Genomic DNA, 19,423 nt, shown 5'->3' on the forward strand with positions numbered 1-19,423 from the left:
CTCATCCGTCACTGTATGGGGTCTCCAGTAGGTCTAACATAACATGCAATGAAATGTCTGGACTTCATGCAAATATCATCAAATGTATGTGCATTTGTAAGTGTCACAGAATCTATTTTTGTCTGTGTGTGTGCTTGTGTGAGAATGTTGTGGATATCCCTGGAGTTGATATAATTTAATTCAACAGTGAATTTCGAAACATACTGCATATGCATTACGGTTAGATTTCTACTTCCGTTGATTGCAAGAAAGAGACAAAAAAAGAGACAAATATCCACAAATAGTACTTTATTATGTTGACCTTCTGTGTAAATAATACACAATGTTCTTTGGAATAAAATCTAAACCTCTCATAGATAGAAAGAAAATCTTTGCAAAATTATATACAACATCCTGTACACATGCAAATACAACAGCTCTCAAAGCATTTCCAGTTTGGCTTGGGCCAGGTGGCCATTCTTTCGGACCTTCAGAATACTGATTTACATCGACACAAACAGATTTTGAGGAGCAGCTACCCATCCAGAGGAGGTCATACAATGCATCTGTCATGGGGTGTGTGGAGGCCAGGCTCTCCATACAGGTCACATGCTATGCAACCTGCACATATCTCTGTGACGCTCCAGTCCAGTTTTCAGTGGGGCTAGCCTGACCTACATGCTAATTTTAACATGAAGAGTGACTGAGGCCACAAGGTAAGGTGTGTGGATGTCTGTGCTTAGTGCGTGTGTGTGTGTGTGTGTGTGTGTGTGTGTGTGTGTGTGTGTGTGTGTGTGTGTGTGTGTGAGAGTGTGTGTGTGTGTGCAGGGAGTAAAATGAAAGGGAAGAAAGCCGTCAGCTCCCTTTCGTGAGTTGGAGACAGCTCACAGTCTGACACATTGGGGGAGTGCTGTGGGCCCAGTGGGACTTTGGCTATGTGTGAGTGTCAGTCATTTATGACTACTAACACTAGGCTGTGAGGTGAATGAAAAGCTCACTAGCAGATGTATCATGCAGTATAATCTGGAGTTGTGTATTGAGTGTAGGAGTATTTGATTATTGTTTTGTTTTCTTATAAAAGTGAGACACATATTGACAAGTGATCTAGTCTTTGATGTCTCTGTGATGTATCTGGGCATTGCTGGAATGTTCTGTGACGTGGAGAGATCAATAAATAGAAATAGAATACACATTCTGTTTCTATGGATTTATAATTCTAGAGCACCCTGAAACAATTCTAAACCAGGATAGAGTAGTACAGTTGGCAAAAAAATATGCAGTGGTGCATGTCTGGTTATTTGGGCTTGAACTGCATTTTGACTATGTTTAAATAATATGAGATTGCACTCCTTGTTTAACAGGAACAGCATTCTCTGTTGCACAGTATATTAAAGAGATCATAGGTCTAGGCTCTCTCTCACACACTCTCTCTCTCTCTCTCTCTCTCTCTGTCTCTCATTTTCACTCCAGTTCAGTGCTCTTGAAGCCCCATAGGGGTGCATTGCATGTTTGTTCCAACGCCTGCGTTTAAGGAAGAAAATAGAGAAAAAAAAACAACAACACGCACAACACACACAAAAAAACTGGGGCAGTAGTGGAATGAGGTACACACGGTTCACTTAATACTCACATCACTTTCTCTGGTCAGGGGAAAACAAAGCTTAGTGGGTTTTTTTCTGCTCTGAATTATGAACTTGTGGGAGATGCAGAGGATGCAGAGCTATGTTAAGCAAACAACGCAGTTGATGCATAAGCTAGTATCACATGACTGAGAACAAGTGATGGACAGTTTTGAAGAGGCAGAGTTGATTGAAACAGACGTGTCCGTATGATCACAAAATTATATTTTGCAGCAGAGGGCAAAGGGTGAAGGGTTGTTGCATTCACAGAACTAACAGTCTCACATATTCTCAAAAGAAATAAATACAGCATATCGATCTGTCAGAAGTACTTCTATTAGGTGTAACAGCTCTGCACAGGGGCACTAGTCCTCTCCCCTGTCAGCTCTGTTTTGAGTCTGTTTGGGTCGGCGGCTACACCGTGGACTCTTTGGGACCCTCCTTCTGTGCGTTCTTGCAGCTGTAGAGCCACTTGATGACCCGCGCATTACGCTCGATGATGGACACTCCGATGATGGGCAGTTGCTCGGCCAGCTCCTCCTGAAACAGCCCCTCCCCCGAGTGGCGCGAGAACTCGCTGGGCTCTGAGCCACCCCCGCCGCCGACGCTCCGAAGGATGAGCGAGAGGGTGTCCACGGAGCTGGCGCCTGACAGGAAGTTCTCAGCGCCCAGCCGATCGATGATGTCCAGGTCCAGGCCGCAGAAGTCGAAGAAGCGCTCCGTATCGGAAAGTGCCACCGAACAGCGCAGCCTCAGTTCCGACTTGGAGCGCTGCAGCCCGCTCCGCAGGGGCACGCGCGGAACCACCGGCTTCCAGGGGTCCATGTCGTCGTCTGTGGTGGTTGTGGACGTGGTGGTGTTGTTGTTTGAGTGGTCGCACGTGCCGTTGGGTTTCTTCACCCGCCTCTCCACGAGGTAGATGTTTCCGTTGTCAGACTCCAAGGAGCGCTCCCGGCTGGATCTGCTGGAGCGCCGCGTCTCGTTACATCCGTCCCCGACGTCCACTGAGCTCTTGTCGTTGGACCAGGACATGCGGGAGTCTCCGTCTCGAGATGGGGCCTTCTCCTCACTGATGGTCATCTTGTCTCCACTGCCCCCTCCGCTCTTCTCCCGCATGGAGCCCTGGAAGAGCCTCCGCACAAAGCTGTAGCCTTTAGTCTCCGTGGTGCTGTTACCCCCCGCAACGGTCACCGTGGGAGACTTGCACTCCTTCTTCTGCCGGTAGATGACCAGTGAGTCCGGCCGCATCATGCGTTTACCGGTACTCCGCCGCAGCACGGGGGCGCTGTGGGGCGCCACAAGCGGGACGTTGATGGGCATCCGTGGAGACTGCATGAACCTGTTGGCATTGTTACGGTTCTGCTCCTCCACACTCTTCCTGACAGGCACCCCATCATCATCATCTTCATCGTCGTCATCTTCGTCTTCCCCTGCCTGACGGTTCTCCTTCCTGGAGTCGTCCTCGCTGTCGTCCCTCGGGGTAGAGGTGGAGTAGAACCCGTTGTGGTGCCACCGGTGCGGCAGGCGTGGTGTGGAGCAGGCAGACACAGCGAGCAGACGGCGGGGCGGGGGTGGCGGGGTGGTGCAGGGCACCAGCACAGGCTCCTGCTTGGTGTTAATGACCTGCTGGCTCTTCACATACTTGGCCTTGTCGGCCTCCAGGCGCTCCACTGCGCTCACGGAGCGCCCGCGGTTGCCCGTGTCCATCTGCCGGCGCAGGTACTCCGGGCCCTTGTTGAGGAGCCGCAGGGGTGACGGGGAGCCGATTGGGGTCAGAGGCTTCATCCTGCGCCTGGTGGGTGAATGCATGAAAGGAAGCAGCACCAGATGAAGCAGTCTCCCCCTCCACACTCCTCAGCTAGGGGACAAGAGTAGCCTCACAGGAAAGGAAGTCTCTAGACTCAAAGGAGGATTATTACGTTTGATTATCTGATTGTTCGTTACTCTAGTGAGACTTCTCAAGATCTGAAAGCTTTTGCACAACAAACAGTTCTATCTAATCTCCTTTCATTTTGCTTTGAGTATTTGTTTTGTTCTCGGCCTCGGAGGATCCTGTGGGGGAACCGAGTAAAGGAGACCGCCGAGGCTTCAGGCTCTGCTATAGTTAGCCCCTTTTCTCGGGCGCTTTTTTGGAACGGCTACAAATTTGATATCTCCATCCAGTATTTAGACAGGCATTTGGATAAACAGGCAGGGCACAGGGAAATCCTTTTGCCGACGTCCAAGTGCTCTCCCAAATGAGACGTTCCTGCGCCCACAGCGTGGCAGAAATAGCCGCCTGAGTTCACTCTCAATGTGTTTGCTCTTCTTTTTTTCCAGCAGCCCCCCTCTTTTCCTCACTCTGTTTCCGTCGTAGGCCCCAGCGCAAGCAGCTCTGGGTGCCGGAGGTACAATACGTTTAAATATTTGCTCTCTGATAGCAGTCTCGGGGACAGCGGGTCAAGCCTCCATTGTCCCACGGCGTCACGGTTGAGGTGACCTGTACAGGCGGCACCAGGGGCGCCTCTTCGAACTCGACAGACGGAGAGCTTGCGTCTTGTTCTTTTCTTTTCTTTCGATCTGTCTGTCTTTCTCTCCTGTGAAAACAGAGAAGGAGGAACAGAGAGAGAGGGAGGGAGGGAGGGGGAGGGAGAGAGGAAGGGAGAGAGAGAGAGGGAGGGAGAGAAGAAAGAGAAGGGCAGGTTAGGTCTGGCTGCTGTTGTATGCTGAATCAACCCCGAGCACAGAGAGCATATGGTAGCGGGCACACTGGGGTCCCTCTGGCAGCCCTGCAGCCTGGCGCCCACTCTCTTAGCGGTTGGCACAGACCCACATCTGAGGCCAGCGCAGGCACTGCCTGTCACCCATGCATGGACACGCTGACCTTTATGAAACCCACAGACACACACACACACACACGCACACACACATACCAGTATATACACTCACCGACACACACACACACACACACACACACACACACACACACACACACACACATACCAACTCAAAAGATACAACATATACACACACACACTCACACAGACAGATAAACACACACACACTCACACTCTGCATTAATCATTCTCAGGCATCACAAGGCAGAAACTGTGCTCTTTTACTCCTTTTTTTCCCCTCTCTCTTTGACAGACAAATCATGCTGACTGAGCAATGATCAGCCAGTCCTTTGGCTGCGAATGCGCAGCATTAAAATTTCATTGACCCCCTCTAATAGGAGAAGAGCGTGGCCCCCCCTGTGCTGTCCAGCCGGGGCCGGGCCCCTGCACTGGAGGGGGTTAACTCACGCTTAGGCTACGATGTTTCCCACACTAGCTCTGATGTCTCTGACAGCACAGGGAATAATACATTGCATAATGCACCTTTAGTTTAACCGCGCTGCTACATCATGGCTACATTTGCATACCTCAAGGGGTCCTGGCAGCTAAATAATGCATGAGTCTGTCAATATTTTACAGGACAGCTACAGAAAAGAAACGCTGCACACATGCTGCCCCGGACTTCTTCCTCCGTACTTCTCCGACATAAATTGGCGAGCTTCAGTGACAGATGAGTAACACTTAAAACCCAACGCAACGTGTGCCGTTGGTTAAAACTAACTGCTTTAACGATATGCTGCACAGACAGAGTAGACTGTTTAATTTTAGCTTTTGCATATCGCCATGGAGAATGAAAGGGTGGGGGTGGGGGCTTTAAAGATGTTTCTATAAGAGGCTGGGCTCATACTAAAGAGATGTGTGTGGAAAAGTATTTATAGCCAAGAAGCATCCTTCTGCAGTTACTGTGTGTGTGTCTGTGTGTGTGTGTGTGTGTGTGTGTGTGTGTGTTTGTGTGTGTGTTTATGTGTGTCAGCACATGGCAGTAAAGAAGACCCAGCCCTGCAGATGAAAGAGGTTAGCTGGCTACCAGATTATCCAGGCTTTACCATTCCGCCCAGTAGAGAGAGCAGCAGACTCGACTCGTCTCTGAGAGCACTTTCTGCAGAACCAACAAAACTCAAAACTCCAAGGCCGTTCTACACCACTGATGAGGAGCATCAAAAGAGGAGTTGTGCTGATCCACACATTCCTTCTCTCTCAGCAGTGAAACAGCCTCTTGCTCCACAGGCTGCTGACGCCTGAAGGGATCTGGCCCGGATCCGTGCCCCATCAGGGCCAGAACAGGGCCAGACTCTCACCCCATCAGGGACAGAACAGGGCCAGACTCTCACCCCATCAGGGCCAGAACAGGGCCAAGTCAGCTGCTTTCTGGGTTTGAGGTGGCTTTCATTTTTTACTCCTGAAGTTGTGTTTGCGAGTTGATGTGAACCCCTGTTCTCAGGTCAGTGAGAACGGATCACAGAGCCTGGAGAGGCAGGTCCCTGAAGTGACTAGAGGAGAGTGCTGCACTTCTGAAAACGTAATGAGTCATTACACCAGAGATGTTACAGTCCACATGGCAGCAGCCGGAGCTGGCACACTCACTCTGAGGTGAAACTAACTCTGAGCCCTTCTCTCTCATAGGCACTCTGGATGCGAGTTACTGCTAGCCAAAGAGTTTCTGTTTGTTTCAGTGGCAGGTCTACTAGTCGACAGCTTAGCTGAATCTTGTTTCAGGGGTCTTTGGTCTTCATTTTCATAAGCAAGTAGCGAATGTAGCTAAATGAATGCTGTAAAAGCACTTCTGTGACAGCGCACCCCATGAAAAGACATAAATAGAGCCAAAGCTGCTTTGATAGTGATGAGATTTCACTTATAAACGGCAGAGGGTTACTCGTGAGCTGGCACACCACAGACCTCTCGCTACATAGGAAGCAGATGTCAGATCTTCCCGGAATTCCAAACCTACATGCTCCCAAAATCTATTTCTGGGCATCCTTTCATATAAGAGGAACACAATGCATGCCCTCTGTGAAACGGAAAAAGCCCAAGTGTATATCCTAGATAAGAGAAAAAAAACTGTTTAGTCCTGTTTTTGAACATCCATCATTTGGTGACAGTGAAGCTTTTTTCAGTCTGGACTGTGCCAACCATTTGGAGGCATGAAACAGATGGGCGGCATTTTTGTCGGCACCGACAATCACTGAAAGAGACCCCGCTGTTTTAAGAGCGAAAAAGACAGCAGGTCACAATAACAGAGACAGAGAGAGAGCGAGAGAGAGACAGAGTGAGAGAGAGAGAGAGAGAGAAAGAGCGAGCGAGCAAGACAGAAAGAGAAAGAGAGTGTGTGTGTGTGTGTGAGAGAGAGAGAGAGAGAGAGAGAGAAAGAGCGAGCGAGCAAGACAGAAAGAGAAAGAGAGTGTGTGTGTGTGAGAGAGAGAGAGCCAGAGAGAGAAAGAGAGAGAAGAGGAGTTACTGACAAGGAGAGCATGAAAAGCATGGGGCCCTAAGCTCTGAGACTCAGTCATTCAAGACTAAGACCTTTCCCTGTCTACCTTTCACACTCCACACCTCTTTCATCCCCCCCCAGTCTGCACCGGAGCCCTTGGCTGTAAACCCTGCCAGAAGGAGGCCTGCTGCAACATTTTCCAGATGTCCTGCAGGTCGGGCAGGAAAAGCAGCCATTGTTTGGGAGGAGTTCCGGGAAAAAATTCTGGACAGGTGTGGAGAGAGGAGAGGGCCAAGGCTGGGGCCGAGGGTAAAAGGAAAGAATAAAGGGGTGGGGGGGGGGGGGGGGGGGTGGTAGGGGGGTGATAGTAGTAATGGTGGGGGCGGTGGGGTACTCAGCCACCCCCCACCAGATGCCATTTTCTTCCGGCACATTCTCCACTCCAAGTCAGATCAGACGCGCTTTGACAGCAGAGCTCAGAAGGGTCTGGTTTGAGGCAGCCATGCATGGAGCATGGAGCAGGATTTAATCCAGTGCCTAACCCAAATATGAAATAATAATCTGCTCTTTCCTCATGTGCAGGAGAGATGAGTACAGCCATGTGGAAAACTGTGGGACTGTGTCATTCTCACTGTGGAGCGTCTTCAGTCCGTGTCACAGAAATTAGGGTCATCTGGTACATGCATGCTTGCATATGTTAAATCAGGTGTATCTGGTTTAAGCGCAGAGGGAGTTTTTGAGCATCCAAACGGGAGATCTTTTATAAATCACAATGCCAAACGTGCATTTAAAATCTGTGATGAATTTCATACTTCCCCATAACTATAACAAAATACTTTAGAAGACATTTACTTATTTTCACTTATTTTTTCCTTTTGTTGTATACATTCTTTATTTTTGTTTATTTTCCAACTTTTACACAATCTCTAACATTGCTCAACCAGCCTCTCAATGTAAGGCTTTCAGTTCTACCTCTGGTCTGTTAGCTAGGCAATATTCCAAAGTGAAGCCGTAACATTACAATAGCATGACACTGATGGCACACATCTTCTGCATGAGGAAAACTAGACTATTAATAGCCAGTCGGTGGCCCGAATTAAATTACAATTATATACAGTATCGTCTGAGCACGCTCACACACACACACACACACACACACACACACACACACACACACACACACACACACACACACACACACCACCCAGACACAACGCAGACACACACACATGCATACACTACTCTCATACACCCACATTTACACACCAATGACCTCTATTAACTCCACTGATTCTAATGAGAGATATCAGCAAGCGTCTCCACCCTCCACTGTACTCCCCTCCTGGCTCCTTTGAGAAGTGGGTTAGTGAGTGAGTGAGTGAGTGGGTGAAGGAGTGAGTGTGTGAATAAGTGAGTGAGATTGTGAGTGGGTGAGAGCTGTAGGACCCTCTGTGTCTCTGACAGCCAGCCAGCAGCCCTCTGCCCTCCGTTGGGCTTGTAATTAACCTTGTCTGTCTCTCCCCTCTCTCATGCATCCATTTCACCTTGTTGTCTCTCTCTCTCTCCTGTCCAAACCCATGCCTCTCTCTCTCTCTCTGCTCCTCTGCTTCCCTGTCTCTATCTCTCTCTATATAAATCTTTCTATCCCTCTCTATTTCTTTCTCTTTCTCCTTCTCTCCTCATCTCCTTCTTCTAACTGCCTCTTTGCCTCCCCCCTCCCCCTCTTCTCTTTATGACTCTCTCCCTCTCCAACGTTACCCGTATTTACTACTCTAATCCCTCTCTCCTCTCTCTCTCTCTTTGTCTCTCTCTCTCTCTTTCTTTCTTCATTTCTGCAGAGTGTGCCTGTAGGGGAGGTTTAACCAGGCGCCCCACGACGCCAAAGAGAAACCAGATGTTTGCCGTCATGCTGTATCAGAACCCTGCGACTGCTGGGGCTGTGCGCACAGGGTACTGTTAGCACTCAAAGGAGCGCAACATCACGGTGGAGCAGCAGCGGACTTCAAACACGCGGGCCTCTCTGGGCTCTCCGCTTTCTCTGCCTCTCTCAAAGGGCTGCTCTCGGAGGCCAGCCTCGGAACAACTCACCAAGAGGAACATGAATGAAGAGGCTTCTCGTCTGCTTCGTTTTGCGTATGGCGTACAGTACGTTCCACTTTGGTTCTCACACATTGGCTCTGAATGACTGTGTTCACTCCATATTGGTGCACGGTGCTTTAGCAAACGCATTGTGTGCTTGTAATTGCAACTCATTATAGGTCAGAAAAAAGTTTTAAAAGTCACCACGAACCTGACACCGCCCTCAGTGGTAGTAAAACCTTAGATAAACCCTCAGGATTGTTCATTCAGAAGCATAAATGTCAAATAAAATATGAAAGACTGTTGAGAAAACATGCCTTCTGATATGTGATAGACCTATGACCTTTTATTTGGCCCGTCACATCAATTTAGATCCAGAGACTCTCAAAAGGGCACACACCACATGTTCGTTTCAAACCACAGGGCAATCGCTCATTCTCTCCCTTTCTTTTCTCCTTTCTCTCCATCTTCCCTCCTTATGCTTTCCTCTTATGTTGAACCTTTCTCCGTCTTTCTCCCTTATGCTGCCTTTTATTTCATTTGTCTGGAGAGCCCTCCGGCCCCTGCGTGGGCATCTCACAGGCGGAGACCAGTTGCGGCTCCTCTGATCCATCACTATTAGCCTCTTCTTTTCTAATAGACTTAGATCACTATCGGCCTTTTCTCTCCCCCCCCCCCCCCCACCATCTGCCAGTGCAGGCACACAGCCACCAGCCAGTCAAGCTTTGAATCTAAACCCCCCCTGCCGCTCACACACACACACACACACACACACACACACACACACACACACACACACACACACACACACACACACACACACACACACACACACACACACACACACACACACACACACACACACACACACACCACTCTCTATTAATCAATTAATGGATGAGACATACAGCGTGCCTGGTGCTGCTGGGTCATTTATCAGGACGGCACAAAACAAACTGACTCCTGGGGGTTGAGAGGAGGCTAAGAGGTGCAGCCCTCCTCATGTCCCCCCCCAAACAGACACATTCCTGCGTTATTAATGGTCCGGCACAATGGCAGCCGCTGGCAGCGCAGATAAGAGCCAGACCTGGACACCGGGGCTCATTAGGGAGAGAAAAAAGAGGGAAGAGAGCGGAAAAAGACAACGCGGCCGTAAAATTAAACAGACACTGAAAACACTCCTGCAAACTCCTCTGGAGACAAAGGTGAGGGGGAGGGGGGGGGGGGGGGGGGGGGGGGGGGGTCTCCAAAGCACTGTGTGGCCCAAAGGGGCATTGGTCTACTGATTTATTGATGGGGGGGTGGGGAGGTTAGGGGTGTGGGGGGAGGTTTTTTGCCTTGCCACAGGGGCAAAGGCAGGTCACAGGGGACATCATGAACGAAAAAAGCTCCTCCCCCCACGACCTCTCAAAGCCACATACAACCTCTCAAAGCCACATACAAATGAATAAATTAAGAGATCCTTCAGCCCCTAAGTGTCATTCCACTGTCATTCTAAAATAATCACTGTCAGCTACTGAATATATGAGGCTCATTCAGGCATGATGGACCCTCTTCACAAACTGAAATGTCCAAGCACTCACACACCGGCCACAAACTCACTGCCCAGAGAGTGTTAAGTTTGGGTTTACCACAAGAGACTGAAATGGAGGTTAGCCCGTTAGCCCGTGGACCGTGCACGTGGCATTAACCTATTAAAGTTTAACATTAGAGCGAACAATCAGATTAAGAAAGAGGGAGTCACGTGTTTGACACGACCCACCTTCTCCTATCTCTCTTATCGGACTGACTCAGGTCTGTCCCACCCTAGAAGAACTAATAAAGGAAGAGAGCGGGGCCAAACATAACAGCCACAACACTTATCCCTTATCACCACACTTTACTCATTTCCTCTGCTTTCCTGACATGGGAGCAAGAACTTTCACATCTCTTGAGAGAGAGAGAGAGAGAGAGAGAGAGTGAGAGAGAGAGAGGGAGAGAAAGAGGGAGATAGAGAGGGAGAGAGACAGAGAGAGACAGAGAGAAAGAGGGAGCAACAGAGAGAAAAGAGGGAGAGTGAGAGAAACAGAGAGAAAGAGCGAGAGCGAGAGAGACAGAGAGAGAGGGAGAGAGAGGTGTGTGGTAATGCTCTGTCCTGCGGGCTCACTAACATGAAAAGCTGCACAAGTAGTTTACAAGCTGCACACTTCAAAAGCTCCCATTCGCATGACTCACTGCAGTCCTAAAGTTTCACAGACAAGCAGAGAAGCACCAGCAGAACGGGCTGTCATGGACAACACACACACACACACACACACACACACACACACACACCACCTAGACACAACGCAGACACACATACATGCATACACACACACACTCACACACACACAGAGGGCTGTCACGGAGGAGAACACAGCTGTTACTTTCACCTGTGTTCCCCAGGTGATTTATCCATCTCTGGGAGAACAGAGAGCATATCCCCGGATACGACCTTTGACCCTCCACACCTTTGGCACCAGTCCCCTGACTCCCCGCACGGAGCCCGCACCCCCCAACCCTGCTGTAATCCCGGCGATAATATGGAGACATGCGATCCACCCGCTCACTCTGGGCTCGACGGAGGAATGTTAAGCTGTTTGGCCGGTTGTCTTGCTGCTGATGAGTGATGTCGCTGGGGGCTGGTGGGCAGATTGGGGGGCTGATGTGTGTGTATGTGTATGTGTGTGTGTGTGTGTGTGTGTGTGTGTGTATGTGTGTGTATGTGTGTGTATGAGTGTGTATGTCTGTGTGTGTGTGTGTGTGTGTGTGTATGGGGGGGGGGGCAGGTCTATTACCTCCTCATGAGAAGGGGATGATGGTACGATGGGATACTCTTCCACCCCTCCCCAACATCCTCCCTGGAAAAATAGTCTGCAGGTTTGGGCTCTCAGATCAGATATACAGTATATATAGAGAATGCAGTAGGATTCGAGGAAGAGGAGACAACAAAAGATATTTAGTCTCTGACGAGATAGGGCAAAGCTGAGCAGTAAAGACGACACAGACACTGCAGCTGTGTGCTTCACCATGGAGTGGCCGTCAAGAAGACAGATGAGGACCTCACCACCAGAGCCCTGCTTTCCAGCCTAAATGTGACAGGAAACAGTCACGGCTGAGGAAGAGACTCTTGCTCTGACAGCTCAGAACCGTTCGGGGCAGCGTCCTTGATGGCTTTGGGAGTTCCGCACTCTCTCTGCATTTAACCACAGCGCAGGGTGTGGGAACACACGCTAGCAGGGCAAAAAATGGTGCAGGATCCCTCTAAATCCTGTAGCTCTGTCTCTTTGTGTGTGTGTGTGTGTGTGTGTGTGTGTGTGTGTGTGTGTGTGTGTGTGCACATACGCTCATAAATCAGGTCAGGTCCATGGATCTTTCCTGTGTTTGAAATTGGGGGAGAACAGAGGGGGATTCTTTTCTCACGGGTTGGCGTCTTTGCAGCCTGAGCCGTGCTAGATGCTTGCAGAGCCTCTGTTTCCTGGAGAGGGGCCAAGTGTTTACTCTGCAGAATTTACTCCTGTTGAGGAGGCTCGCGCTACAAGCGCACAGATCTGTTTCAGCACTGAGGCGGGTTGTGTACAAGGCCTCTCTCGAGGCCTGAAATAATCACCCACTGGCTCTCTGTGACCTTTACAGTCATGGCTGTTGACTTTCTTGGTGATATGAACCTTCAGTTTAACAAAGGCTGGGCACGTCCAGGAAATAAAAAAAGGGCCCAGCCTATATTCAGCCCTGCAGGATGTGGTGTTAATAACAGAGGGCAGGCTTTCTAGGTTCTGCTCAGAGGAGGATTTTACCATGTTATCCTCCTCATCTTCGAGTTAACACGTGTTTTTGGAGATCTCGAGGATTGTTTTTCCGCAGACCGGCCGCTCAGCTAAGTAAACGTGATGGATACAGATATTCACAGTCACACATTCACAGCACAGCATAGCACTAAATCTGCGGTCTGAGTCAAATTGAAGATTAAAGGCAGGCCTCTGACCAACAGCACTGTGTCTTTTTCACACCTCTCTGATGCAGACATGCATACCCATGGACACGGACACGCATACACACACACACACACACACACACACACACACACACACACACACACACACACACACACACCACACACACACACACACAGCCCCCCTGGGTGGCAGAGTAAAAGTAGGCCAGAGCTGTGTGAGAGGGAACGGTTTCACAACGTTGGTCGAACGTCTCGCTGATGTGCTCACCACATGGTAAGGTCACCCGAGTGTCACCCTGCTGCCGCGTGAGTGCCAAGGGTGCGAACAAACAAAGCTTTGGTGGGAGAGCGTGAGATGGTGTGTTTACAAGTGTGTGTGTGTGTGTGTGTGTGTGTGTGTGTGTGTGTGTGTGTGTGTGTGTGTGTGAATGTGTCTATGTGCATGTGTTAGTGTGTGTATATGTGTGTGTGTGTGTGTGTTTGTGAACATGTCTGTATGTGCATGTGTAAGTATGTGTGTGTGTGTTCGTAAATATGTCTGTATGCGCATGTGTAAGTGTGTGTATACGTGTGTATGTGCATGTGTAAGTGTGTGTATATGTGTGTGTTGGTGTGTGTGTTCCTGAATATGTCTGTATGTGCATGTGTAAGTGTGTGTATATGTGTGTGTTTTTGTGAATATGTCTGTATGTGCATGTGTAAGTGTGTGTATATGTCTATCTGTGTGTGTGTTCGTGAATATGTCTGTGTGTGCATGTGTAAGTGTGTGTATATGTCTGTGTGTGTCACTCTCTCCACCCTCACCTCTCCTCTCCGCCCGCTGGGCTAACTCTAGCCTTGCTGGCCTCTTTCTGAGCATCCGACCATCCACAGGCACGAAAGTGCACTATTGGCTACACACCACAACACACCCCACGTCACTGGTGAATACCCACCAACACCGCAGGGCGCCCATTGATTTCCCATCACTGGACCGGGGCCCCGTCCTGGCTGGGCTTTCAAACCCCACCAGCATATCAACACATTCATTACTTATTATCCAGGCCAAATGGTAAACACTGGAAAAACCTATATGCTCATTTCAGACCGATTATGCTTTCGATTTACACAAAGCACTATGTGGCCCTTTTAGGCTTGGCATGTGCAGTGCACTCATCAAAGCGTGCCTAGAAGTCCGGTGTGCCTCATCAGGAAGATGGATTGTAGCCGGATTCAGGGTTGGCTGCCAGGGACTATTTATCCCCAAATTCCTACAATCACTACCGGAGGGGGGTAGGAGAGGAGTAAGAAACTAGGGCTATTTTGTAATACGCTAAAGGGACTTCATCATGGGGCTGATTAGGAGTCCCTGAGCCCTCTCTCTGTGAGCCCCCTAACAAAGCTCCCTGTTGGGCTGCCATTCCAGCTCAGAGGCTCCCGCACCACTGAACCTGCCAGCTGTCCTCTCTCATTATGGCCCCAGTCAGGCCACTTCGCCACTAACAGGCGCAGAGTGCCACGGAAATAGCCTCCCCATCGCCATCCTCACCCTCCAACCCCTACACACACACACATCCAGCCCCCCCCCACCACACACACACACCTATTTCCTCTGCTAGGGCGGGGTCATTGCTTTCAGTAGCTGTCAGATCCAGTGTCTCTATGTGTATGTGATGATGATGTGTGTGTGTGTGTGTGTCTTTCTAAAGTGACAGGTCCACAGTCACATCACGGGCCACGAATCGCATCACCATGACGTGACTCGGATGATCATGATTGGACCTGGCAGGCCTTAGGTGCCGCGCTACCCAGGCATGGCCGATTACGAGGATGTGTGACCACAGCAGGGCCACTCTCCCAGCTGTCACTCACGCACAGAGGAGGAAGGCGCGATGGGGAACTAAACCCTGAGAGGTATGATTTAGAGATGGGTCATTAATAATTAACCTGTTGGAGAAGTCACTAAGGGCGTGAGGAGTGGATGCATGATGTTATGCAATGGGACAGAACACAGGGAGATGATCTTCAGTGAGATAGATCTGATTTCTCTGTGTATCATGGAGAGGTCCTTTAGTTCTCTCAGTTCCTTTAGTTCCTTCAGTTCCTTTAGTTAGTTCCAGTTCCAGATAGCTTTTAAACTAACAACAGCTGATCAGCATGTCAAGCAACACTTCTTGTGCTTGTTTAGAGGAGCAAACTTTGGGATTGGACGATAAAATCTTGCTGACCAGGCAGCGTCTTTGTTAACCATTTCTGCTCAAGACAGTGAAACTCAAGATCACAGTCTGGTCCTTTTGTTGGTCCCATGCTACGTTGGCCTCAGTGGGAAGTCCTGAGAGACAGCAGACCCAGGCGAGAGGGGAACAACAAAAGCCAAATTAGAAGGCTGGTTTCCTGAGCAAGCTCATGTGAAGACCGGGGTGATTAAAATCTCACACACAAGCCCAGCCAGTAAAGTGTCTGGAACCAGCTGCTTCTTGACACACACACACACACACACACACACACACACACACACACACACACACACACACACACACACACACACACACACACACACACACACAAACACACACACACACAGCCCCCCCTGTGTTACCTACAGCGCTGGAGAAGGGTGATGTCATGTACAGGGCCTGTGGTCTCTAATTAGAAACCTGAGCTTGTCAGCGTAAGCGAGGGGGCTTTGCGTCCTGCCCCTATAAAAGGCAGAAGGATTAACACAAGTTACACACGGCTTTCTCTCCTTCTCGACAACACAGCTGTTCAGAGCGGAGGGTGCAGAGGCGCCAACGCGCACACAACCAACTGAGGTTTTTATGAACTTTAAGGGGAGAGAGAAAGTGGAGCCGTCTTTTGTAAACTGTGGTCAGGCTGATGAAATTATATGTCTGAAGAAGAACTTAGGGAAAAATGGATGAGGGTGAGGAGGTATGCGTGCCTGAGGGAGAGGAAGGGAGGCCGGAAGAGAGATGGGTGGCATGGGAGAGTCTCTCGCGTCGGGCTCAGTGTCCGTCTCAGCGGACGGGGACAGTGGCCAACCACTGTCAGAACAACGGTAAAGCCTGGCAAAACTACTCCACACGGTCGGAAACACGGCCAGTCTCTCTCTCAAACACACACACACACAGATGTAGACACATACACACAGATGTAGACACATACACACAGATGTAGACACATACACACACAGTCACCAAGGGGGTGGGGAGTTGGGTGAGGGGAAAGTTCACCTGAGGTAATGGAACACTCTGACAGACTTTCACACTTACATGCATGCAAGAACACAGACACACCACACACACACACACACACACACACACACACACACACACACACACACACACACACACACACACACACACACATCCCTGGGCTCCCCTCACAGACTCAGTCTTCACCTGCTGTAACAGGCCAAGCTCCGTACTTGTTTACACCCCTCCTGACACATGCCCTATCCTCTTTATTTATGTTTGCCCTTGTTTTGCCCTTCTCTCTCCTGAGATTGTCTGTGTGTGCGTGTGCGTGTGTGTGTGTGTGTGTGTGTGTGTCTGCTCTGGAATAATTTTCTGCGCAGGTGATGATTTAGCCGATGATCTAAGCCCCATAAAAAGGAAAGACGCGACCAACGTTTTTATTTCATCCAGTCATCTTAATGATGTCAGGATGGCTGTCAACACCTGAATGAGAGAGAGAGAGAGGGGTAAGGCCTGCCTACGCAGATAGGGCTGGGCCAGCAGAAAAAAGTGCTGCCTTAGGGGATTATGCACATCCTCTAAGTCTAAATCACTTTCTTTCTCTCTCCATTTCAACATAGTTCAATTCCATATACAAATCTTCAAAACAAACTGAAAAAATTGTGTTCTCCTTGTCTCTTCCTCAATTTAAAATGTCTTATTGGCATGGCAAACATGGCCGTCCCTATTGCCTCTCAAGAGTATGAGAAACTAACAAAAAGTAAAAGTCATGTAACAAAAAGCATTTGACCGCAATCACATCACAGACCTAAATCTATTGTGCAACGCTCTCTCTTTCACACACAGCTCTTGTTTGACCTTGTTTCAAAGGCACCCTCAGACTCAAGTAATAGTGAAGTAGGTATTTACTAGTGATCCTGAGGCCACCATTCAAACATGTTGAAAATAAATAGCACCAGGTTTTACAAGAGCCCATCAATCCGGAGAAGACTCTGGACAACAGAGGTCATCCATTGTGTGGCGGCTCTAGATTGAGGTGTCCGGAAGAGTTCTGACAGTCACAATGACAAGAAACATGGACGTTACACACTCTGACGGCAGTATCACTCAAACTCCTGAAAGACAGTCTGTGAATCTCAAACCCTAGCATGAAGTAAAACCAGCTTGAGTGGCCACTACCCTGATGCTATTTATTTGCCTCTGAGGATAGGAAATGCATTTCTATTAATCACCAGACACCACTCCAGTCAGTCTCTGGCCTCTGGAGCCTGGTGAGGACCTTGAGTCTGGTCTGGGTCTTTGGCTGTTTAGACTGACCTTGGGGTAGTTTATAACAGCCTGCTGACCCAGTGCCCAGCCCAGACACCACTAACTCCTGAGGGTAAGTCTAGTGTGGTGAAGCAGACGAAACATGCCAAAAAGAGCTGGGTCTTCAGGACAGAATGGCTCCTGGAAAGTTGCTGTTAAATTGTAGTGCCCAAGCAAGGGAGAGTGATTACACAGATAATGCATCTGTGATGAAGACATAAACACTTCAGTAATGAATGTCTAACTGTTTTCGGACTACACCTTACTTGAAATGCAGCACAAATCCCCTTATCTACACTCTCCACCACTGCGCAAGACCACGTGGAAAGTCTACATTTAATCGATTCTCGTAGCACCACAATCCAAGTCCCGTGAGCCAATTACAACGACAGGTAAATAAAGACTAAATAAACAGAAACTTGTGAAGTAGGCTACCACGTCGTCTATCAGGAGCTCACTTCACAAGCTTTGTGAGAGCCCCCTCTTTTTGCGGTTTGCACAGTAACAATAATTGACTCTAGCCTCCGTGAGCATACGAGTGCGTTTACAAAAGATGATCAAAGTGATCCTTATTACCCCCATCCTCTCCCCTCCACCACAGCCTTCCCTGACCCGTTCAACTCCTCGTACAAGACAAGTCGCAAAGAGGTGTGAAGTGCCAAGCTGTGTATACCCATAAACGGTATACGCATTACATGCTCTTAATACATAGCTCACATAACGCCTTTAAGAGGACTCGATTATTTAAGTTATTAGCGCGGGACAAGGTGATCCGTCTACTTTTCTGTCTATCTGTTGTATATAGGCAAAAAAGGTCATAGCGAATGCTGGCGTGTCTCTTCCATATAGATATCATGCTTGGATGTCACGTATGTATACATTGCATGTGTGCCTAAAATGGATATACAATTATGCTCCTCCAAAAATAACGACATATGATGCATCTGCCCTGGAAAAGTCGGTGCTGTAAATATTTCTTTATGGCCACAATATAAAGCAAGGCGAGAAATAATGCGACCTCTTTAACAAGGCACTGCTCTCCATTTGAATATGTTCTCATCCGAATAATGCATTACAGTGACTCAGTGCGAGTTGTCACATATGGTTTATTGCGATTGAACTTTTTTAGCCATCGTGCCGGTGGCTTTGGCCATTGCATTCATTAGAGTTGGTCAACCTGTTTCCAGTAAAACTGTCGGACATGCCCGAATCTTAAATACATCACAGTATTTTCCCTTATTGTACACATAACCCATGGCATTTAAGTTAATGTATGTTGTTTTGAAGCCTGCTCATGTTAGGTTCAAAATACAATGTTGCAAACCCAAATCATTTCTCGTTTTAGATCAGTTAGCACTGGCCTACGTTAACACTTTCAGAATATATAGTTGATAAAATACTGCATAGCATTGGTTTACGCTACAGGTACCAGCGTCACATTCTTACCTTGCTCAGTAACGCTTGCTCCACGTGTCGCTGTTTGCTGATTAATTCCCGATATCAGGTCCGCTCGGCGTCTGTTATTTCCTCCCGGACACCGGTAGTCGTGACTGGGACCCTGTCTCTCCAGTCAGGTAGCACTGACTGCCATATCATCGGAGCTACAGTGCCAGTACTTGCGCTTGTCTCATCCGGCTTGGCGCAGCGGGAACGACTGCCTCTCTTCGCTGTTCACTGCATAGTGCCAGGTCTGAGCAGTTTAGTTTATCGCTGTAGCGAGGCAGCTGGGACATCCCACCACAATGGGGAGAGGGGTGGGGGGTGGGAAGGTATACCACTCTCTGAAAACTGACTCCTGTTACGTGCGTTTGGGGGGTGGTGAGCTGGGGATTTTATTTGGGGGATGGCAGTCTTCTTTGCGGGAAGGTGGATTTTATGATCATTGCAATGATTCGGCAGGAATAAGAGTGTTATGACTAAGTAAGTGATTATAAAGCAACACGTCTTGATAAATGACTGATATTTAATTATGAGTCATCTTACCA

General features: G+C 48.8%; 1 protein-coding gene across 1 annotated transcript; it reads right to left on the reverse strand.

Moving 5' to 3' along the window:
• Positions 1–273: 273 nt before the first annotated feature.
• fam110d (family with sequence similarity 110 member D) lies at positions 274–19,155 on the reverse strand. Its single transcript, XM_031576808.2, has 2 exons — positions 18,885–19,155; positions 274–4,174 (listed from the first exon to the last, which is right to left on the reverse strand). The coding sequence occupies exon 2, from the start codon at positions 3,405–3,407 to the stop codon at positions 2,013–2,015; it is 1,395 nt and encodes a 464-aa protein (XP_031432668.1). The 5' UTR covers positions 3,408–4,174; positions 18,885–19,155; the 3' UTR covers positions 274–2,012.
• Positions 19,156–19,423: the final 268 nt, after the last annotated feature.

The sequence above is a fragment of the Clupea harengus genome, chromosome 11 (assembly GCF_900700415.2).
Source record: "Clupea harengus chromosome 11, Ch_v2.0.2, whole genome shotgun sequence".
Classification (NCBI taxonomy): domain Eukaryota; kingdom Metazoa; phylum Chordata; class Actinopteri; order Clupeiformes; family Clupeidae; genus Clupea; species Clupea harengus.

Bases quoted from the DNA above. Each gene is read 5' to 3' on its own strand.
- fam110d (XM_031576808.2), bottom strand. From the start codon at position 3,407: ATGCATTCACCCACCAGGCGCAGGATGAAGCCTCTGACCCCAATCGGC.